The sequence below is a fragment of the Lepisosteus platostomus genome, chromosome 8, assembly GCF_059453375.1.
Source record: "Lepisosteus platostomus isolate fLepPlt1 chromosome 8, fLepPlt1.hap1, whole genome shotgun sequence".
NCBI lineage: Eukaryota > Metazoa > Chordata > Actinopteri > Semionotiformes > Lepisosteidae > Lepisosteus > Lepisosteus platostomus.
Window position 1 is genome coordinate 6,987,302 of NC_142618.1, and position 24,492 is coordinate 7,011,793.

A 24,492-nucleotide genomic window follows, 5' to 3' on the forward strand; every position below is an offset into this window, starting at 1 on the left:
TGAACCTTTAGTTACCACACATGCAGAGCAATTCTGGACATACTGAGTCCTGTTTACTACCTTAGAATATAAACAGGTAATATGAGCCTTTATTAATTGGATATTTCAGAACTTGCATATATGTAACACTTTTCATTATTAAGGGAGGGACGCACATCATCCACCGATAATGGACCAAGCTTGAGTAAATATGCACCACTGGCTGTCCCACTTCATTATGGTTCAAGTAGGTTTCCCTACCTGATTAAGAGGGACCGTTGGGAATGCCTACTAAGTCCTGAGTGGAATTTATTCAGCACACCAGCAGGTTTAGCAACCTTGTCTTTTGAAAAGTTCCATGTGCTATTTACTAAGTAGTGAGGGCCTCTTTTTAATGTAGTTTTGAATGTATCATGTGAAGGATGGCACTTCCTATAGTGTTTATATTGCCATCCATAGGGACGTGACCCACCTAGTGGTCCTGCTGCACCAGTTGAAGCAGCAACCTGGTTTCCTTGTAGGTCTTCTGTGGCGGTACTGACCCGTCCCACCCTTGCTTAGCTTCTGGGATTGAACGGTGTTAGGGTGCAGTGCATTGTAAATAGTTTTCCAGTATGATGGAGATCTTAAGTGAGCAATGATTGAGCAAAGAAAGATAACCCTGGTGATCATATGTACTTCAAACGACGGTCAAAAGTTCACCAAAATGTCTCACCTCATTCACTTGAGGTTTGATTTCGGCAGCACTGAGCTCACAAGTTATGCAAAGCTGTTGTTGGAAGCCTATGGGCATAACCTCAGTCATATCAGAGTTCCCTTTAAGGTTCTGTTGCAACTATATGTTTATGCTTGGCAGACACCAGTGAGTGCAAAAACTAGTATTTGATGTAGTCTATAAACTGGGGTGTCATCAATAAGGAGCTACTCAGTGTGGAAGTCACAAAAATGTATGTCCATGAAATTGCACTTCCATATCAAACTTAAATAGACAATATAATTTTTATTTTTCACAGATGACTGCACGTCTAGTGTAAAAACAAATGAAATGCTATGCTTTCCATTAATCAATTAATTTTGGCTGTATCAACTAGCTATGCATCCCATGCATAAAGTTAATACAATAAAGATGGTGGACAAAGGGAAAAGAATATTTTACCCCAGGTTTGTCAAACAGTTCCCTTCAGGTGTCTTGCAAAAAGGCAAATGGCGATTATATTATTCCATTCACCTTTTAGCGTTATTCTGGATTTGACAAGAAAAAACAATGGAATCCCACATTGCATCTGAATCCCATATTGAGCAAGATTATAGCTGAGGCTTGTGACAGCCAACCTCACAAGCAAGTGAGATTTACGACAATACTCCAGCGATGAACCGAGAGAGGTTCAGAGACTTACACCACTGCCAGCATACCATTAGAGAAGATCAGCAATCTGAAACTATGGGAATACTTGGACAAAAAAACATTCAACGTGCAAGTAATCTCCCGAGATCAAATACATTTCTTGATTTTCGAGAAATTGTGTTGCACATCTAGTTTTTTAAAAGGGCTGTTACAGAATGTAATTCTATGTTGGCTGTCATTGACAGGATAAGATGCATGGGACTAATATATTTGACACATTTTGTTTGTAGTCGGTTCCTGGAAAGAGAATGGTCTGAAGGTTTTTTGTAAAGGAGTGTTATTTTTTCTGGCAGCAGAACAGGCTTTAGTGAAGGCCTGAAGTAGAATTACGAGCTCTGAAGTAGAATTCAACAAGGTAGCTGCGTTTATCTCGGACAATGCCATGTACCTGAAGGAATTTCCTAATGGACTCCACAGAATGATGACGGATGAAATTTACCTCATCTGCAGCAGTTGCATTCTCTCCCCCGATACGTTTACCCGATAGGGACATCCTGTCCTCATCACTCAAAAAAGCATCCAGACACTGTCCAGGCAGACAGATATGCTACAGGAATTGGTGGCAAGTATGTTCAGAATCCCAGACAAACGTCTCGGCAAAGAATGCATGCAAGTTCATGGAGCTTTTAACTTTGAAAGACCAACGGTTCTAGTCCATAAAGAATTGGAGAAAAGTAGTGTAGCAGAAGTGGTCTCAAAGACCTGTTCCAAGCTGAAAAAGGAAACTCCAGTTGGCTAACAAGCTGAAGGTTTACAGCGATGATCAGCAGCAGCCTCCACCCTTCAGACAGCCTGCAGCCTGCTTTTTTAAGAGCTGTATGCATTTTTCTTCCCAGTTGAGTTCCACTTATTTTTCATGAGCCGGCACTGCTTGAAATTCCTGCGTGGAAGGGAGAGATGACAGCGAACCCACTGCATACCTTAGATTTACAAAGGAATTCCAGTAGACTGTACAACTGTTTTAGGTTGTGGGCCTCTTTCAGCCCGGTATCTTTTATCTCACAAAATTGCCTGATAGTTCCTGTTAATTTAGTGGATGCAGTGTGATTGGTGTAAGGCCAGGTATTCACACCTCTGAGACAAAAGATGTCCACTGCTTCAAAGGATGGGTGCTATCCCTTAAGCAAAAGGAAGTCTAGGTGATCTCTAGGTATTAATCCAAGCATTCCAGCTGGAAGCTGGTGGTCTAAGAATGTATTGCTGATCTCCTTTGTTGTACATCCTTAGATCCATTAATCTCATTTAGTTCCTGGGCTTTCTGCTGTCTTAAACAGTCAATTTTCATTTGACAGTATATAGAAGGTGGAATGGGATACGGTGGATGTTCAAATAAGATAATTTTGCTGTGATCTTACCTGGGGACACTCTTGGGGTTGACTTGATTCTGATGTCTGTATATGCTGAGTGCTGGTCTTTAGTGTGTTTTAATTCAGAATTACTTTACCATTGCCACTTTTATTTTTAATGCTTTTGTGATCTGTTTTTGTGCTTGCTTGTGCCATCATTTTAAATAAGAATATTTTCACAGTTGACTCAGCTATTTAAAGCAATCGATTTGAATTGTGGTTTGGTCCCCTTGGCTGGTCATGTCCAGCCATGGAATTATGACCATAAGGATGTCACCGAGTGGTAGAGATTTAACCCATGTGCATTAGCTCATTTAGTAAATGGTTACTGATTGATCCATGCTGATTGATCTTGTTCTCTTTTCTTGAAGGATTCCAGACTATCATGAGAACAAAGTAAGCAGGAGCCCCTGGAAGCAAACGGAAAATGAGGATTCAAAATGAAAATTACTGTTTAGGACTAAAATACTTATATAAGTAGAAAGTTTTATTAACCAGATTTGAAGAATGCATAAAAAATAACTTATAAACAAGAACACAAGGCACATATTTTACCAAGATAACATTTGTTTTGACATTGAAAATAATAAAATAGGAGCATTCAATTACTATAAATGAAAAACAGGATCTCTCTTCCTTCCGAGTTTTAGCAGATCAGAACCTAGAAGGTCCTGCACTGAAACCTTTGTAGGAAGGAATTGCAGGAATAAGTGTGGAATTACTTAAGACCAAATGGCAAGGGAGGTGAGAACAGTAAGGCTGAGCAGATGGGAAACCTTTTATGAACCAATTTGCCTGCATACTTCAGGTATGCTTCAATCAGCTTGAGCTCTGAAAAGCTTCTCTCAGCTCCTGCTGCTGTGGCTGGGAGAGAGGCTGTAATCCGAAGGCCTACAGGTTGAGTTCCCGGGAACCTCATTAAATGAAGCACAGGAGGAACCGCCAGGAAAACGATGCGTTTTAATGCCGATTACGTATAATCGCTGATCAGTCTCTTGTAGTGCACGTTCGCTTTCACGTTTTTGTTTGGCGGACCAGCGCCTGTTTTTAGCCAAGCGACCCGCCCGGCGTGGGTACGATTGCGGGGAAACGTGAATCGGTTGACTTCCAGTAAAAACACGTCAAGCAGTCCACGCGTCTATCTCGGAAATGTCTGCCGTTCGCGATTTGCGTGGACCTAACAGGCTCGACACAAAATGATGACATTCCCATGCATGTTGTGCATTCTTACAGTGAGTTACTTTGTCTGAGCTTATCCCGCTCCTCCTTTCTGCTTCAGAAAAGTGCTCAATTACGATTGGTCGGTTTTTTGACCGGGCGTCCATTAGGATAATGAACAAGGGGGAATTTGTTCGCACGTATTTGAATGTGATGATTAAAAATGTTGTCGCACGTTGAGGGAGGGGGGCCCTGGCCACCTCTGGGCCCTAGGTAGTCGCCTGTTTTGCCTACACCCATGGCTGGCTCTGGTAGGGAAATGTATGGAACATTGTTTATAAATGCATGTCTCACAAATGTGTAATTTACAGTAATATACTTTTTTGACATGTATGCTATATTTGGTAATGATTAGATTTCAAAACGTTTTTATTTCATTCATCATTGGATAATTTCTTTCCCCATACATGAAGGGGGGACATCTCTTTCTCCATCTTATGGACTGTGGTGGCTGCTGCTTCATTCTCTCGCTCTCTCTCCCCCCTCAGTGATCCGCACACACACCTGTTAACCATTAAAGGCAATAAACCCTGGTGAGCCTGCAGTTCTGCTCTCCTGTCCCTCCTCACTCACAGGCACAGCTAGGGCACGTAAGGTGGGGGGTGTTCATGCAATGGCTAAGAAAGGGCCGCTTCCGATTTCAATGAAATTCAGGATACGTAAAGAGTTGTGGAACAGTACAGAATAACAGAACAGAAGAGTTGTGTTCTGGCCCTCCCATGTTGGAAATCTTGAGGTGTAAAATATTGGAAATAATCATGGAGACAAAGGAAAGGGTGCGTATGTGATCGAAATCCTTCACCGAAGAAAACGTAACTCGTTATCCGTGTTAAGTCATCGGTTTAAGTAGTGGGCAGTGGATCCATATGCATGCACTAGTCCTCACAAACGGGCACGAAATAAAATTGGCTCTGGTTATACTTGTTTCAGCATGTGCAGTCATCCTCAAGGAATTGTTGTGTAATGCTCCTATGTGGAGCAGTGGTGTGGCCTGAGCTGTCCCAGTGTGTCCTGCCTTTGCCGCTGTGTGCTTTATTTAGCTGTTGTCCTGAATCCTGTTATGGTGTGCAGGCTTTCCTGTGCCTGTCTCTGGCTGATTATCACAGCGACTCCTGTGAAAGCACGATTCTCCTGCCAAAAGTGATGCCGGGGCTGCTGGTGCTGTGATATTGAGCACTTGCAATATTGAAGTGATGCTGGGGGTTGTGTTCTTGCCCTTCCGTGTTGTAAATCTTGAGATGTTATTTATTCCATACTGAGCACCAGAAGAAACATCACTCTTTATCCCTGTTAAGTCATTGTTTTACATGGTCATAGTCCTAGTCTAGTTGACTGAAATGTCTGTTAGACGTAGTCACATTTTAGTCACCCTTTTAATGTAGTCGAGTCGACTGCGGTTTGACTACAATTACACCCGCTTTGGGTTGACTAAAACTGAATTAGTTTGTCAGATTTTTGTTAGACAGTTTAATTAAGTTGTACCTTTAAGTATAAAGGTTTTAGTTTTAATTTATATGTAGTCTTTGCAGTATTAAGGAATTAGAGTTTAGTCTTTTTTTAATTTACAATTAAGACTGCCCTAATTTGATTGCCTTTAAATCTATAGAATTGTGTGGCGACTTTTCACTTACCAAACTAAGCAAGGGACAAGTGCATAAAACAGATAAAGAGACCTTATCTATTAATCTAAGAAACTTTAAGTTTACATTAAGACTTTGAGAAAAAGCATTAAACAAATCTTTTTAAAATGGAATTTGAATTTGATTTTATTTCACTGTACCGAGTTGGAATAGTGGAGTGTTTTCGTTGGTCTTCCGAAGTACAGTAGAAGGACCACAGTCTTCTGCAAAAATAACAGGTTTTCTATTTAACTTGACTAGCTCTAATGTGAAAATGGATGTTCAATCAATGCAGAGTTGTGAGGGTGCTGTTAGTCCAGATGGTGTTTTAAAATGTTTTTTTTTAATCTCATAATGTAGCCGTGTCCTGTTCTTTTGTCTTCAGGAACAGTTTTACAATCGCTTTTTTTGGTTTGCTTGTAGGGTATGAAGGTACTGCTAGACTCAAGATTTTTTTTCTTTTAGTTGAAAGCATGGAATATTACAAGAAAGTATTTTTGGAGTCTTCATGACTTTTCTTTATTGTCATAGTGCTCTGCTTTTTTAATCTAATTCGTGATATGGGGTGTAGAGAAGACCATCTGGAAATTAAGGACCGTTACAGAAAAGAAGAGGGAAAGAACACACCCCAGTTCTAGCCCCGAGACACTGTGCAGTCCACCTACAGTCGCAGTCCTGGGATTATACCCATTATAGCCAGCCTGCTATTAGCCAGACAGTAGGTAAATGCTTAAATGGTAAACCTCATCTGATTAAATACATTTTTGCAGGAGTTTTAGTCAAACAAGTTATTTTGTCTCATTTTAATTGTCAAAAATGCAAAGCAATTTAATTTCTCATCGTCAGTGTGGATTATAGCTCATGTGTATCGTTATCGTTAACTAAAATGAAAACCGTTGTTGAGCGTTTTTGTCATAAATATCGTCAACAAAATCAACATTGCTCTATATGCATGTGTGTTTGCAGAAAAATACAGGAAGGTTTCAACATTCTTGGATTCAGTCATTCACAAGCGAAGATTAGCCAGACAGAGTTGGGCTGTTACATGAAAAATTCATTTTGGGGCAAATTCCAAATCTTGTGCACAGACATTTCTGTCTTCGCGCTAATGAGCGAGCACCCATCTGTCCATAGTCACCCAAGTCTTCTCATCCGACGGCCATGAAATAGGCAAGAGGTTCTTTCTCTTGCTGTGCGATGCCCTGGGGTGTGCAGACAGGACAGGTACAGCAAGCTTGGCTTTATCGTGGGACTCGACAAATGACTACATTAAGTAACATCACTTGGTCCGCCTTCGAGATGTATGTCTGGCAGATGGATTTTCTTCCAGAACAAGCCCGTTTCATCTGCATTGAAGACTTTTTTTTTTTCCAGCCTGTATCTTCTTCCCATTTGTGAGCTTCTCGGGAAACTTTTCTGCAGCCATATGACCACCCAGTGCCCTCTCCCCCTGTCAACTTACAAGTTCAAGGAGCTTGAGGATCATTTATTTTGTCTTTTATTTGTGACAAATACTATTTGTTTCCATATTTAACACCTTGTAGAAAAACAAAATAAGAGGTTATACGCTGTGTAGATTTTTGCAAATGGCAACTTTTGCAAAGGGCTTTAAACCTGTAAACCTCAAGAATGTTAACTCTACTGTAAGTGCTGTGATATTTTGGATATTGATTAAATGTTTTCACCGTTTTGGTTACTTGAAATTCATGACTGACTGTGATGCCCAGGCTGGCTAACTTGTTCTGTGCTCCTGTAATCCTTAAAGAGAACTGCATATGTATTATGCAGAGTGAAATCCTGACAAATTCAGCAGACTTTTTCAATTAAAACATCTTTTTCCTGTAACAGCATAGTAAGTACCAAAATTATTTAATCTCTTTTCATCTTTAAAGTGTGAAGGGGGATACCTTCTTTAATTGACAGTCTTTGCACAGATGACCTTTGGGAGTTCTGTATTGTAATGCTCTCTAATCATCACTACTGTGCCTGAAACGGCCAATACAGGTCACAGCACAAGTGAAAATTACAGTCACACTTATTTCTGTAGCATTACTTAAAACCTTTTTTGAGACGTGTTTGCACGTTTGAAGATGTGCTTCCAAAGGCAGTGTATTTCAGAAGCAGACATTCAGTAGTAAATGAGTGGAAACTGAGACTTCGGTTCAGGTATTCAATATTTTATTGAGTGGCAGTAAGGCCTCAAATGACCAGTTCATTTTGAATGAGGGTTTGATTGATTGTTTTTGAGAGATGGTCTTACCATGCCTAAAAATGTATACATTTTCTTATTTCATGCACTATATTGCAATTAAATAGTAAATTCAGTCCAATATTTATTCGGTTTCTTGAGAGAGCATCTTTGGCATACCTTTTGTTCATGAGTTCCTGGTGACCTGGCTAGACTTGATTTGAGCTCGTGTTCCTTAGCTGCTTACATTGATTCTGATAATAGGTAATATTAACCACTTTATTTAAAGTGTTGTACAGAACGTTCTAAATATTGACCAGGAGCATGATGTGGTATTTAATAATTCATTTATGAATTGTCTTTTTACATCCAAATGATTTATTTGTACATTACTGGAGAACCTGTAACCCATTCCTAATTATGCATGTGTAACTGGTGCCCTGTTCTTGTGTAATAGGTCTTTGTTGTGAGATCTGTGAAAATAGTGTTTGGATTAAGACATCAAAAAGGATATAGCAGAAAGTATTAGTTCCAAGCCTGTAGCCTATAGTACATGAACTATTTAAACCTCTGTGATGCGTCCAGGGAAATGTACCATGCTGTTTTGTTTTTTATTGTCTGCATTACTGCAAAGTAGTAATAGATTTTTTTTTATATCGTTCTTTTTTTTTTCAAATTTTTTGGAAGAGAAAGAAAACAATACTAGGCCATGTCCTCATGAAAACGTGTGCAGATTTTTTCAGATTTGTTCACTCAGTCTAACATTTTTGTCAAAGCTAGTAGACATGTTGGTGGAGTTGTCTCCTGAAGAAATAAACAGTAAAACGGGTTTGTTTGTTTTGGATATTCCGTGCTTGTCAGCGGTTACCGAGTAAAATGTATAAAAGAAATGTGAAGGTTTAGACTTGATGACCCTGAATTCTAGACCCTTACCAGGCCTGTACTGTGTATACTTTCCAAGATGATTCAAGATCATTAAGAGTACATCCAGTTCAGGTGGAAACTGACCCTGAGTGCCTTTGGGGGTGGGGTTTAATAGGTTAATATTTTTCTAGTCCATGGGTTTAAGGTTTCCTTGACCCTGACTAGGAATTAGCAGCTTTCTGAGTCTCACGTTTCAGTGCTGCACGATCTACTTTTCACCTTTTAGGGAATCATGAGTTCTTACTGAAAACCGTAGTAATTGAATTTTTTTTCTACAGGTGGATTGTAGATATGGAAGGAGCCCCCGGTACACTCTATGAAGGAGAAAAATTTCAGCTGCTTTTCAAATTCAGTAGTCGATATCCCTTTGATTCACCTCAGGTAGGACTTACATTTTTAAAAAAATGTTTTTAGAATGTTTTCTTAAAGTATTATCTGGCAAGAGAGGTCAAGTCACATTAGGATTAGAAAGTGACTTAAGTATCATTAGTGGTTAGTAAGGCACTATTGTTTTTAAATGTTGAGCAATATAAAATGCATACATTTGTAATTTTATGTTTAAGGTATCATAAAGTTGTCATTGGTACTTAATAAGGAAACGGCAGCATTGCTGGCTCTGTGTGGATTATTGTGTCTCCTGAGCACGCTGAGGCGGCTGCAGTGATATTGTCAGTGATGATGGTTCAGTAATTGCCATCCCTGGGGAAACTGATTCTTGGGGTTTAGTGCCTATTCATCAGTTACTGCTCACATTATTCAAGCAGTGCTTCTGATGGGTTAATCGTGATCTGCACCCATAGGTGTTGATAAGAAATTTTGCTCTTAGACAACATCATATAAACCTAATAATCAAACCTGAATTAATTAAATTAATTAATTAAACCACAGGGTGAAAAGGTTAGTATAAAGATATCCTGATGCATACTTGAATTCCAAGCACTGTTTCAGAGCAAGAAGAAACATTACTAATCAGCAAAATCAAATTTCTTCTTTCAGTGTAATTCATTATTTTTAAAGAACACAAATTCGTAAGAACTTTTGGTTTTTTCTGTTGCATTTTATGGGGGGAAAAGAAGCACATCTTGCCAGAATGTGTGCAGGATTGAAGTAACAGTGAATATAATGCATGTGTTTATGTGCCTATGCAGAAGTTTAGAAACAGCAGTGGTATACCGAGGGGCTGGGGTTGAGCATGGCTTTGTTCTAAGGTCTTCTCTGCAGTCTCTCAGCCTCTGATTTTGTTGCATCCCTTCAGCAGTGAACTTTCGCCTCCAAAACCCTTTGACAGATGTTGATAAGGAGGTTGTCTTATCGGTGTCAAGGCCGCACCTCTTTGGAAGTATAACGCAGGAGATTGAACGAGTGCTGTCTGATAACACCAGCTTTGGCTTGGAGTTAATTGACGTTTTTAGGAAGCCAAAATCTTTCCTCAGTCTGTCTGGGTTGTCTTGCTAATGACCCCATAGCAATGCGGAAACTTCACTTTACCCAAAGCCAGACGGAGACGATTTGAAAGTAAGGCTGGTGTCAATAATTGAACTGGGCAGGCCTATAACATTTTCTTTCCCTTTTAAAGTATATTTGAGCCTTTCAGTGAGTGACCCTTTATAAGCCTTTAAAGGATTTGCAACCATCCCCCTTCCCTACACACACACACACACACACAAAAAATCTTTAAAATATAAAAATATTCTCAGTTTCCTCCTGTTTATATCCTATTTTGTTTGTGCCGTGTTGGCATTAGATTAGCTTTTAGAATTCACAAAACAGTCAAAATTGCATTTCGTGCAAAAAGACGTATATTCCCACCCTTACATAGAAAAAGTAGTTCTGACTGTGTGAGCAGAATGCATATGACATGGCTGCCCTCTGTATGATGGATAAACTTATCTGCGTCTTAAAGGCAACGTTGTTAGAAGTTTTATTCTATGAATTATTACAGATCTGGTTTCTTGCTTTACAGGTAGTATGTAAAAGAGCTCTCCCCAATCCAAAGGGCTTGCTTCAGAAGTGAAGAGTACTCAGAGGATCACTTACTGATTTCTGCTCATGCCTGCTTATTTTTGTTTTGCATTGCTATTGAATAACGTAAAACTATATAAAACACAGAAATACGCATCTAGTTCTCTGGGCACGCAGGTGGAAATATGGGGGTTTTTATCCCAGGTAGGGCACTGCAGATGTACCCTTTTACTGAAGGTGCTTGACTCTATCAAGCTCTGCTAAATAAATTAAGTTTTTAATATCTAAAGTAATTAATATCTAAAGCTTTCTTACAACTACTTGCTATTTGCTGTCTCCATATCCTATTACTTGCTCTCTCTCTTCCTTTTTAAATTATCTTTGCGTTCCTAAAGCATGGGAAACATGCAAATGAAAAAGTGAAATCTGTCTTGAAAATCTTTAGAGGATGAAATGTCATCCTCCCAGTATTACTTTTGTTTCCTTGTTACTAAGCAAGGGTGGGCCTTGCTCTGTTAAACAAAGTATAACTATGAATTGTATATCATACCATCAGAAAACATCTCAAGCCGTTGGCAGAGAGTGGACCAAAAATATGATGAAAATGTTGCAGTGCCTGTCTGAGCTGTTTGCAAAAGTACAAGGATACAATTTTTTTTTCATGACGGTTGTATTTTCTTCTAGAACTTTAGCACTTTAACTTGCAACGTCAGTTCATCCCGCCTTTACTTGTAGGACAGCTTGTTACTTTCTCTCTCTAAGTTGGGCTCACCAGTTTCAGGACCTGTTTAGCCAAGAGTCTACTGTTTCATCTTAACTCTCCAATTAACTGATAATCAGGACTTTTTGAGTTATATTCAGTGGTAGATGGAAGGCACAATGGCACTGCTGGGGCCCTGGGTTCAATTCCTGGGGTGCCATCTGCATGGAGTTTGGTCCAGTTTTCTCCCACAGTCAGAAGACATACTGGTAGGTTAATTGGCTTCTGGGAAAACCCACCCTGAAGGGATTGTGTGCTTGTCTGTGCCCCGTGATGGACTGGCGACTGTCAGTGTACCCTGCCTTGTGCCTGTTGCTTTTCAGTATTAGATTAAGCTTTTAGAAAATGGAGAGATGGAGTTACATCTAGTTTTGGAACCTCCTTTGTAATTTCCTGGTAAAATTTAAGCAGAAAACCAGCTTCAAAGACTCATCACCGTATATCATAAGAAGTTCTTATTTTTTCCACTTATATAAGGCATTTTCACTTTCTGTCCTGTGGAAAAAAATATTTTTGTAATTACCTTTAAAGAAGAATTAATTTTCTCAAGCTGCCATGCAGAGTGGTTTTCCTCAAACGTCTGATGTCTCTTGTGTCCTCCTTGGGGTTTAAGTGTCAGCTGAAATGACAGGCGTGGGTATTCTTTCATTTCAGCATAAAACCAGCACTGCAGCTGTAGTGCAGTTTCTTGCCCTTGCTTCCTTTTTGGGGACATCAACTATATGGACTATTTGAGGTGCGGATTAGTATTTCTGACCGGTGATGAAAATGATCTTGGCTTGCAGCTTTGTGGAAAATGAAATAGTATCCATGTGCACAGTACCTGGTGCAAAAAAGCAATAGAGCACATTTCCAGTGGGTACGTAGTGAAGAATATAAGGTTTTAATCATCCCGAGCAATTCCAAAATAAGAAAAAAGTAGTAGGACTTTGAGAATATTGTGTGTGCTATTCAAGCGCCAACTTGACAGCAAAGAAATTGCTGGCTTTGAAAAGGAATCGTTTTCAGCCTGTTATTCACATGCTGTTACCGATGACCTATATCAATTATCTAGATGCGCCAATCCTTTTGTGGTGGCGACTCCCGTACAGTACAGGACTGTACTGGAGAGCGTAAGAATAGCCCAGCTGTGCTCCTCTGACCCACCCACCCATCTTGACAGTCATCTTTTTAGCAAGCTGCAGGTCCCAGAGTAATGCGTCTCTCACTGGGCCTGGAGCTCTTGCGGCGTGTCGGAATACCGAGTCCTGACTGCGTCATCCCATTCCCGTCCCGGCTGGCACTCGATTGTGCCACCGTTGCCCACCATTGCTTAGCAGTTGGCTGGTGACATAACTTAGACTCATGCTTGTGCTATCCAGGCCTGTGCTTTGGAATCTTGTAACGGAGACGGATACGAGAAAACATGATGTGCTTCTCTAGAATTCTGAAATGGGAAAGCAAGGGTAGAAGTGGAAAGTAATAGGAAATACATTCTGAGACCAAAAGTAGAAGTTGTACCTAAAAATGTCTGGGGGGGGGACTACATAACCATGCTTATGAAGCTTGCTTGAGGGGGACTTTTCAATAAATACCTAGGTGTGCTTCTTGAAACAAGTCGGCTATCGACAACCAAAAGAGGAAGTGGCGCTGAATAGTCTCCTCCTCTGATGTGTTAAACTTAGTTTGTTCTTACACAATCTGCACACGTTGATTGAGCTTCAGCAACATCAACACAAACCAGTGGTTGATAGACGTGAAAGTGGCCCGGGGGGCTACTGTATGTAGTTCGTTTCAGATTGAGCGGATCCAGCCATGCTATGTGTATAGGTTATATATATATGCCAGCAGCCATATCACCCTGCAACTCACAACTGGCAACCCACTGAAACTAAGCAGGTGTGAGCCTGGTCAGTACCTGGATGGGAGACCTCCTGGGAAAAACTAAGGTTGCTGCTGGAAGAGGTGTTAGTGGGGCCAGCAGGGGGCGCTCACCCTGCGGTCCATGTGGGTCCTAATGCCCCAGTATAGTGACGGGGACACTATACTGTAAACAGGCGCCGTCCTTCGGATGAGACGTAAAACCGAGGTCCTGACTCTCTGTGGTCATTAAAAATCCCAGGGCGCTTCTCGAAAAGAGTAGGGGTGTAACCCCGGTGTCCTGGCCAAATTTCCAATTGGCCCTTACTAATCATGGCCTCCAAATAATCCCCCTCTATGAATTGGCTACATTACTCTGCTCTCCTCCCCACTGATAGCTGATGTGTGGTGAGCGTTCTGGCGCACTATGGCTGCCGTCGCATCATCCAGGTGGATGCTGCACATTGGTGGTGGTGGAGGGGAGTCCCCATTACCTGTAAAGCGCTTTGAGTGGAGTGTCCAGAAAAGCGCTATATAAGTGTAAGCAATTATTATTATTATTATTATTATAATTCAGCACCTCCTTTTGAAAACTGAGCGCTAGCCCCTTAACTGGTCTTACTGCTTTTTTTGTAAAGCAATTTGTAAATGCTTTTTTTTTCTTTCAACATCCTACCCGTTTTGTGGCATTTATGTCTGTTATGCTCCATTGCTTTCCTGCCTGATACAATCCTTGTTGGGGAAAAAATGAAAGCGGTATAGTGTGCGCAGAGAAAATCAGGAGGTGCAAGTTCCTGAAATAAAGCTTTAGATAAAAAAAAAAGAAACTTGCATTCTCAATAACACACCAAATACATGGCTGGTGTCCTACACATTAAAATATTTCTTTTGAGTTGTAGCGGTGGAAGTGAATTGTTTCTCAAGATAGTGGTAAGGTCTGTGTTCCTGTGCATGCTTTAGTGGACATCAAGATGATCCAGCATTGTCCAATAACAATAACCGTTTGATCACGATGTAGTGCACAGCAGATGTCTTATTTTCTGAAATGGCTTTTCAAAGGCAGAAGATGCTCTTCATTACCTGAAGGATTATAGGAATTTGGAAAAGGCTGTCCAGCCAGGTTGTTGAGACCGATGCCCTGGCTTCTTTCAGGAAAAGGCTGGATGAGATCCTTGGATCAATTAACTACCAGTTATAAGCTAGATGGGACAAATGGCGTCCTCTCATTTGTTCCTCTGGCATAAGGTATTGGACGTATGTGTTGTTTTGGGTGGAAAGTGGATGAACAATGGGGAACTGAAGACGTGACCGCATTGCTTTGTTTTGTGTAACAGGTTTCAGCCATTGACCAGTGAAACCTGTCTGTCCTCCTTTTTGCTGCTAGAGATTTACCTAACATATTTAGTTTTTGTTCTCTGTTGCATCCCGGGTACTACTTGTTCCTAGGCAGCAGAAACAGAATATTTTGCACCTCCTCATAAAATATATATCTTTCTGCCCTTTGCCTTGTATAATTTGTTGCTTATTCAGTTATAGAACAGTACAGCTTGTTTTGATATTTTCAAAGAGATTTGTGGTTATGGCATTATAAATTTTTACTTAGGCTTAAAAAACATTTTTATGTTAAGGCAGTTGGGCTCTGGATCTGATCCATCATTCATCATGGTCATTGCACTATGAAGTGTTGAAATTATACTTCAAATTGTGGAGTTGTCTAAGTCGAGTAACTCTGTTAGTAAAGAAGATTATAGTACTACATGCCAGAAGCTCAGAAGGAGAGAATAGCATCGGGTGCATCCAATGTTAAAAAAGAATGAAGCATCTGGCTACTGATGCAGGAGCTAAATCTGGATTTTGAGACTTATTTTGTAACATCACAAATTGAATCGGAGAGCTTCATTCCTAGGCATTATACTCCGAGTAGTGTTTTTTTACATGTATAGCCAGCAGCTGTATCACCCTGCAACTCACAACTGGGAGCCTACTGAAGCTCAGCAGCATTGAGCCTGGTCAGTACCTGGATCAGAGACCTCCCGGGAAAAACTAAGGTTGCTGCTGGAAGAGGTGTTTGTGGGGCCAGCAGGGGGCGCTCACTCTGCGGTCTATGTGGGTCCTAATGCCTCAGTAGTGACGGTGACACTATACTGTAAAAAAGGTGCCGTCCTTCGGATGAGATGTAAAACCGAGGTCCTGACTCTCTGTGGTCATTAAAATTCCCAGGGCGTTTCTCGAAAAGAGTAGGGGTGTAACCCCGGTGTCCTGGACAGATTTCCCATTGGCCTTTACCAGCCATGGCCTCCTCTAATAACCCCCATCTCTGAACTGGCTTCATCACTCGGCTCTCCACCCCACTGAAAGCTGGTGTGTGGGGAGAGTATTGGTGCACTTTGGGTGCCAGTGCATCATCCAGGTGGGGGCAATGCATTGGTGGTGAAGGGGAGTCCTTCATTACAGTCCATTTCCTGTAGAGCTCTTTGTGTGCAGTTTTCTTAAAGCTGCTATATAGGTGTAAGGGTTATTATTATTTAATGATGGTAGTAAGATGTCTGCTAAACAAATTAACAGTATACTGTATGTTTATCCAGGATGATTTACAGTGAATGCCAAGGTTTACATTAAGTGAAGTTACTTTAGTATTAATAAATAAGATATTACAATTATAATCAAATTAAATTCTTAAAACTACAATAAGGCAAACTGAATAATATTGAAAGTGCAATGTAAGTGCTGCTCCAAAATAGAATAAAAAGGTAAAAACTAAATTTTGAGGTATCTATGTGAAGAAATGGATACAAAGTGGTTTGAGTTACAGAAGAATGTAGCAGAGAACTGAGAGGTCTTGGTTGTAGCCTGAACTGCTGAGTTCTGAGGAAGTGCGTGCCTAAATGTGGCAAAGGTTTGAAATAAGTAATACTTTTTACTTTCTAACTTAAAAATCCAATACTAAATTTGTCCCTTTTATTGTCAGTCCTGCACAGTTTCATGCGTTTATTTGTGTGTGATTTTGTAATATTCATACCCCAGTTCCACGGGTAGATTATACAGCATTCCTGTCCTGTCTTGTTCTCGGTCATATAACTGTACTCGGATACAGACATTAATATATTTTCCAAAGGTAGATGCCACATGACCAGACAAGTTGATGTCTTGATTGGTGTCCTGTCTAATTCTCAATGCACATGGAATCTTATCAGAATTAACTTCTTTTGGTATAAGTAATGCAGACCCGTTTTGTGACACTTGGGGACTCTATGCTTAACAGGGAGTGGGCATACTATAATTGCTAAATAAATTGTCACATGACAACTGTCCATATCAAACATTGGATACAAATCAGTTCCAGGCAATTAGTCATTGTTTTAGTCCACGGCTGTGGAGCCTTCTTCTCTTTTCAGTGTGAAATAAACCTATTACTTGTTCCTTTGCAGCCTATGCATGCTGATGCAGCTACCCACCTGAACTTGGTTTTTAATATACTGGAATGTGCTTGAATCATAATCATAACAATCATTTTTGCTATAACAATTAATTTAAAAAAAAATGAAGAGTAGTTTGTTAATATTGCTTAAGATTCAAAGGCACTACAGGTGATACAGTGGTAAAACGATGTTGGAATTATACTACTAAACATGCATGCTTCAATTTGACACGTTCCATGTGTAGATTATGTGAAGTTAAAGTTTTGTTTGTGTTTGCACCCTTTAAGATTCAAAACTTTGCAATTGTAGACTTCTCTGTTAGGTGTATAATACCCCTCAAAATCTGTGAATCCTTGTCCTGCTGCCAGGCAAGTATTCCGTTCTCTTCTCCTAATCCCTTGGCTTTATGTAGCCAGGAGTATTAAGATGCTTAGTACACACCTTATTTTCTGTTTTTTAGGCTAAAAATGTAATGAATCCAGCCGAGTGCTATACAAGTTCATCTTTCAATTGTACATCATGATCGTACAATACCCTGTGTGATGTTGAATTTTTTTTTTCAGGTAATGTTCACTGGCGAAAATATACCTGTTCATCCTCACGTTTACAGCAATGGACACATCTGTCTATCCATTTTAACAGAAGATTGGTCTCCAGCTCTCTCAGTACAATCAGTCTGTCTTAGCATTATCAGCATGCTTTCCAGTTGTAAAGAAAAGGTAAGAGACTTAACAACTCAGTAACCCCTTTAAGTTCTTCTTTTCCTACATGCATTTACAATCTTTAACATTCAAGCCTTGTACTTTGTATTTGTAAGAACCTGCTGGATGGTTGGTGACATTTTCTAAAAGGCTTTCTTTTTTTTGTAAATCTGAGACAGTAGCAGGCAAACACCAGGGGAGGGAGGTGTTTTTTGGACAACAATGATTATAATGGTCAGCTCTATCAAATCTAAACGGTTTAGGTATTTTAAGTGTCACTGTAAATGTATCGACCAGTTTTGAAAATGTAGGTGCAGAAGCAGTTCATGTCCTGACTGTGTCCTGTCTGCTGCTGACAAGCCAAATTAATAGCTGATGGCTTTAGTGTAGCTGTGAGTGCAGAGCTGCACGTGCATTATTCAGGATATATGAGATCAGACAAGTGTGAATGCCTTTATCATGGTACCAAACTATCTCAAAATCATTCGAAAAGAGGCTCTTCAATGTTAACATGTTCTTCGTCTTCATCTTATTAATAATGTCATCAATTTGCCTCAATTTAAGGATGCTAGTTTGAATTCTGAAATATCTCTGATTCCTAAGGATGGTCTTCAAAAGTTCCACTACATTTCCAGACTGATGTTTGTTATTATCAGAAAAGAAGAACTTTTCCTTTATGTGAAGTGTTTTAAGGAGATCCCGAGCTGTGAAAGTCTGTTCCATTATTATGAAAACCTTTTCTGTCTTCTTGGAACATCAAGCACACAGAAAGGTTTAGTCCTATAGTTGAGCAGCATGGAGAAGTGTGCCCTCTGGTGATCACAGAGCGCAAATCATGTGTCTTAAAATAAGAGTGAAAATCAACCAGTTGTAAGCTCTGGAAAAGTGCTTTTTTTGTATAAATTAAAAAAGATATATAGTGTTCTAAAGCACATTAGTTTTTTCTAATAGAATATGAAAAATAAAATGAAGTAAACTTCCATTATAAACTACCTACATGAGTGAAGTGCATTCTCTGTTTCTTCATAAAAAAATTTGTTGCTGGTGCTGATCTAATTTTAGTTGTCTAGATTTACCATTCTTCTAGCTTATTAATGATTAATATTTATCATTTTTACTTTCTTCCAACAGAGGCGGCCTCCCGATAACTCATTTTATGTAAGAACGTGTAATAAGAATCCAAAGAAAACAAAATGGTGGTATCATGGTGAGTTCTTCCATAACATTTTGCATAGGAGAACTGAGAATGTCAACACCAGTATGTTCCTTTAGCCCATTTGGTAGTTAGTAGCTAATTTGTCAGGGGATCTTATCCATTAATTTCTTGAAAGAAGCCAGGGTAACGGCTTCAACATCCTACCTGTGTGTCTTGTTCCATCCTCCTTCAACCTTTTACGTAAAGTGACCCCTGTTCTCAATTTTAATCCACTACCACATAGATTCTATTTGTTGTGTTCTCGGTTTCATATGTTGGTGTTCTTGGAACAGGAACTAAAATGCACTGCGGACACAACACCTTTTGGGTTACTTATTTTCAGGCTCATATTTGTTGTCCTCCAGAAAACTCACTGATTTTTAGAACCTAGATCTCACTTGGGTTTATGCTTGTACATTTTCCTACTGGAACGTGTTGGAAAAGTGGCGATGCCACTTTTCTTTTTGCATTTTTATGTCATTACCGTTAACACGTATGTATTTTTGCTTCTTTTAACAGATGATACATGCTAATGTTCAACTTTATAATGTTCCTAGAAGAAAGAAGTCCTACTGAGTACATAAGCACTTTGATCATTCAGTCTTTGAACTTTAACTTGTTGACTGGAACAATGGACACCATGGGCTGAAGACTTCCACTGACTGCATTTCTACAAGTGGGCAGTTGGATGCATGTTGATAGCTGGTTTTAAAAATAAAAGAAAGGAATGCACCCAACATGGATTCATTTGGTATGATGTAGATATGCAGAAATTAAGGAAATTTTTGTAGTGACATTATTTCCTATTTTAAATTTTTTATGTTCTCTTCCTTTTTTGAAGCTTTTTTCAGGTCCTTATGTATTGTGCAATAACAAGGATTAATGCATGTTGGGGCCTTCAAAGACAGATTAAACCCAAATCACATATTTCAGCTGTGGGACCTCAGCATCTTAACCCCAAGGAAAATGTGCTTCATCTTTTATACTTACATAATATGCACTGTGGAAAAAATACAGTTTAGTGTTACATTTAACATCTAGTTCTAGTTAAACTACTCACTACATTTTCTATTCAGGTAATAGGTGTTATTTTATTATATTCTCGACACAGATGAATCGTGAAAAATAATACTTCTTAACTGGTTTTATAGATAACAAAATCCAAATACTGTCCCCTATTACAAGTGACTCGTTTGACCGTTTTCTAAAGTTAAAATGCTGACAGGGTAGGATACCACAGCTAAGAATGAGGAACTTTGCTTTATTGTAAACTAAGATACTTTTGTGTAATTCTTTACACACTGTTCACTAGAGATCTGTCGGCCCTACTTTTTCAGAGCAGGTCAGCACCACCCTTCGTTGTTTTGAATGTGTGAAAAATTATTTTGTGTTTCATTTTTATTTGTGTATATTCTGTTGTAAGATTGTCATGCTTTAATCTTCTTAAAATGTATCTGTTTTGAAAAGCTTTTTTTGTAACTTATTTTTCTTTGCTAGTCAACATCACTCTGAATTTTAATTATGGAAAATCAGTTTAGAACAAATACATTTTGAAGGATGCTAAATGTTTTGAAAAATATGTGTGGATGTCTTATTTATCTCACATGAGCTCCTCTCTGCTAGAGATTTGAAGGTGGTTAGGGATGTCTGTGAGCAATACTAAAATATATGCTCTTTGCCCCCAGGTTATAAGACTAGAGTGAATTGACTCATCTAGTCATCTTTATCTGGCTCAGGTACTTTTTCCACTTAAGAACATTAAACATACCACTTGCACCAAGAAGACTGTTAACATTGCTAAAAATACTTCACATGTCCAAGGAACCTCTTGTAAATTTCTCTTTTTGATGTTAAATAATGAAAAACGCCTAATTCTGCAATGGATGCAAGGTAGAAGGCATTTTCTTTAATGAAAAAATACATTTGAAACTGTAAATAGATGTCTCTTCTGTTGATACTCTGGATTATTTGAAGTTGTGGACGAGTACAACATTTGCAGTCCATAATAGAACGTTTTTTTAGGCCGCTTGTTGTGTTAACTATTGAAAATGCCTTTTGCCATCTGCACTTTTTGCTAAACTTGGCTTGTATAGTCAAATGTGCTGAAAAGGCTAAAACGTTAATGGCCACAGGAATAGGTAAAATTTTTTAGACCTGTGGCACTGCTCTTTCTCAGTAGCATCAGAGTGGGTAGCACCTGTGTTGGGATCTTGAAGTTTAACTCCATATCTGTGTCATACTACAGTAGGTGTGCAAATGCGACCACAACATGAATAAACGCTGCTCGTGAAGAAACCACTCCTCACTGCCGCCTCACACCTCTTCCAAAAGGTCTTTGTAAAGGGAACTTGTCAGTGGGCTCTCATGTGCTTTCATTTTTGGCCCTTTTGTTGATGGTGATTTCCGACCACTGTTAAAATGATTTGATCTACAATTCTCCTGAAACAAAATAGGCATCAAATCATTTCAGTTGGTGTAAACTGCGGAGAGAAGGAATCCCATAAAATGGAAAGGATTTCAAAACATTTTGGCAGTAAGAGTTTGGCATTCAAGCTGACCTCCCTATTGGATTTTTGTAAAAGATTTGTCCCAAGCAGGTTTATATTTTGCTGCAACCTGCAAATTATCAAGCTGTGGTTTCATGGAAAAAAACATTTTCCTAAACTACTTGCACTCTACCTGTTCTATACATGGGCCCTGCTTCTAGGTGTTTTTATAGTGCTAAAGTGAAGTTACTTTTGTAAGCATTGCTGCCCACTGATACTATTGAGAAGCATAAGTACACCAAAGTCAAAATAGGATCCTGAAAGAATGTAAGAATGAGGGCAAATTCTATAAGTGCTGGGAAGAATGTTCTGATTTTTTTTTTTAGATAAGTGAAATTGTTTGGAAAGAAATAACAGGTGTAAGAAGGGGTTGGGGGGAATTCAAGGTTTAAAAAGTTCTCATGTTTTTTTTTTTTTACTGGGAGGGAGGGGATGTTTTTCTTTAGTTGTTGCAAAACGCTTGGCTTCTGGTTTTGTTCAATAAATTAAGATGAGGGTAATGTAAAATCAAAAACTCTTGTAGTAATGTAAAGCTACATGTGAGCTGTGCCTGTCAAAAATAAAGCACTGCTTCACTGCTCTGTAAAGCAGTGACACCTTACTCTCCTGGCAGGCATTGTGTGAGCTGACTTTTCTTTGTAGGATCGAACAGGATTATTCTTGGATGTGGGAATGAGCAGAAACCAAGCAGGTTAAAGATGTCCTGCACTCCACTTTATTTACACCACTTAACATTTGTAAGGTTTACCGACTTTGTAAATTCAATCTGAATGTAATTGGTGTGATTCATCCCTTGCCTGTCTATTCTTTGTTCTACATTTGAGATGCTTCCTTTTACTAGAAACTTTCAAATCAAGGCTAGACATTGGCAAAGGAGTTTCATTTATATTAAAATCCACATTTGGAAAGGTGCGTGTGTTAATTGAGTGGGTGGGTATCAGTATTATATCTTCTCCTTTGTATGTTGTGATGTTAGAAAAGGTGTAGGTTTGTTAATGTCCCTTTCCATGCATTACAATGTCTGTTTGCAAGACAATATCACCTTTAATGGTGAGAATGAAGTTCAGTACTTTATTCATAGTGCAATTCAAAGCTTAAGCTGATGTATCTTATTTCCTAAAAATATTGTGTTTTCAATATACAGTTGTATGCAAATGTTTGGGCACCCCTGGTCAAATTACATGTTTTGTTGATTTTGAAGTGAAAAGAAGTTAACAAAACCTCTGCAGCGAACCATCTTAAACTTGACATATTTCTGCAAATCTTAATGCACAACTACTATTTGCTGAATTTAACAGATTGGGGGAAAAAAAGGGTAAATGTGGCATGCGCAAAAGCTTGAGCACCCTTTCAGTCAGTACTGTACTTAGTAACACCCCCTGTGGCAGAAATCACACCCTCCAAACATTTCTTGTAGCCAGTCGTCAGTCTTTCTATTCTTGCTTTAGGAATTTTTTTCCCCACTCTTCCTTGCAGAATGCTTCTAGTTCAGAAATATTCTTAGGTCATCTTGCATGCACTGCATGTTTGAGATCTACCCACGGATTTTCAAAAATATTCGAGTCTGGGGACTGTGAAGGCCGTTCCAAAACCTTAATCTTTCGGGGGGTTTTTTCTCCAAACGAACCTTTGGTGATTGTAGCCAGAGTTAAATTTTTACTTCAGCAGACCACAGCCCTGGCTCCAAAATGCCTCTGGCTTATCTAAGTGTTGCATTGCACACTTCATACGTTGACTTTCTGTGATGAGATCGCAGGTAAGGTTTCCTTCTGGTGACTCCTCCATGCAGATCATGTTTGTGCAAGCAACGCTGCACAGTGGACCGGTGAACCACTACTCCCCACCCAGCTAAACCTTCCTGCATATCTTTGCAGTGATATGGGGGTTTTGCTTTGCATTCCTGACCTGTCTATGAGCAGTTCTATCAGAGACTTTTCTTGGTTTTCCAGATCTTGTCTTGACTTCCCCTTAAATTCCATTTCTTAGTGTCATTTCGGCCAGTGGAAATTGCAAGCAGGAAGCGTTTAGATGTTTCTTTATAGCCTTCCCCTGCTTTGGAAGGTTCAATTATCTTTATTTTCTGAACCTCAGCCAGCTGCTTAGAGTAAGCACAACACCCTGAGAGGTTTGAAGACTTCGAATTTATTCAGCTCTTTAATTTTCATCACCTGACATAGATTAAGGCCTAATGAGTCAATTACGTTTTGAGACCTTACAAAAAAATGACACTAGTGGATCAACTGGAAGGGGTCCAAACTTTTGCAAATGTCACATTTACTGTTTTATTTTCTTCAATCTGTTAACTTCAGAAAATAGTAACCATGTTGAAATTTGCAGAAATATGTCAAGTTTAAGTTTATTTGCTGCAGAGGTTGTGTTAACTTCTTTTCACTTAGAAAATCAACAAAATATGCAATTTGGCCAGGGGTGTCCAAACTTTTGCATACAACTGTATATACTGTACTGATTTCTGTTTGGCTTGGTTTATGGGTGGCTCCGCATTCATATCCTGAACTGCATGTGTGGTGGATCTGTAACTTCTAGATCATTTCTAGTTCTACACTAAAATCCGTGTGTTCTAGATCTCTGCATTGTGCTCCAAGGATTCCTAAGGGCTTCACTAGAACATCGAGTCAAACTGCTCCTTGGATATTGAAAGGTAACCACGTTCTGTGGGGTTTTGGAATTCTGAATTCTGATCCCATTTTGACAGAGCGATCATCATTGTAAGTAAATAACATCAGGGAAATGTTACAAACTGAAGAGGCCACTCTGTAGCATTATTTCCTTTTAGATCACACAGTTCCCCTTCAGTACATTTTAAACTACTTAATGGAAACTAAAGCTTCTGTTATTACGATTTTGGGAATCAGCTCAACAGTCATCGCACCATATACAGTATGTTCATGATGCATATATGTGGTGATACTGTATAAATGATGAATGTGAATAGAGACCATATCCTAAAAATACTTGAATTCTTGCCCTTAAAATATTGAGAGCACTAGGCTCACTTTAAGTTATCTATTGAACTACAATTTGTGACAGAACAGAGTACTTGAGTACAGTCAGTGGTGACTGGTGGTCTGTAGACATTTGCTGTTGATTGAGGTTTCATGAATGTTAGTGTTTATTGAGAAAAGGTGCTGTATAATGAAAGAGGGAAGGAGCTAGTTATGAATTTAAAGAGGCCATAATTTTTCAGTTGCAGAACAATAATCTGCTGTTCTCTGTGAAAACAGGACTTATGAGTTGCTTTTGAATGAAGGTTATGTAAAGGAATCAACCCTTGTTTATTATGCAACAATTTTTATATGCTTTATGTAACAATAGAAAAAACATTATATCCAAGAATTGGTTTAATATTTTTAATATGCATTTGTAGGTTCGT

At 39.2% G+C, this 24,492-nt stretch overlaps 1 protein-coding gene across 3 annotated transcripts in view; it reads left to right on the forward strand.

Moving 5' to 3' along the window:
* The window catches only part of ube2wb (ubiquitin conjugating enzyme E2 Wb), a 36,665-nt gene extending 14,963 nt beyond the window's left edge, over positions 1–21,702 (forward strand). For all 3 annotated transcript variants that reach the window (XM_088642216.1, XM_088642214.1, XM_088642215.1), the window contains exons 3-6: positions 8,958–9,060; positions 17,223–17,378; positions 18,492–18,567; positions 19,075–21,702. In XM_088642216.1, coding sequence (XP_088498342.1) covers positions 8,958–9,060; positions 17,223–17,378; positions 18,492–18,567; positions 19,075–19,088 — 349 coding nt within the window. In that variant the 3' untranslated portion in view covers positions 19,089–21,702. The remainder of the gene's footprint in view (positions 1–8,957; positions 9,061–17,222; positions 17,379–18,491; positions 18,568–19,074) is intronic.
* The last annotated feature ends 2,790 nt before the right edge of the window (positions 21,703–24,492 follow it).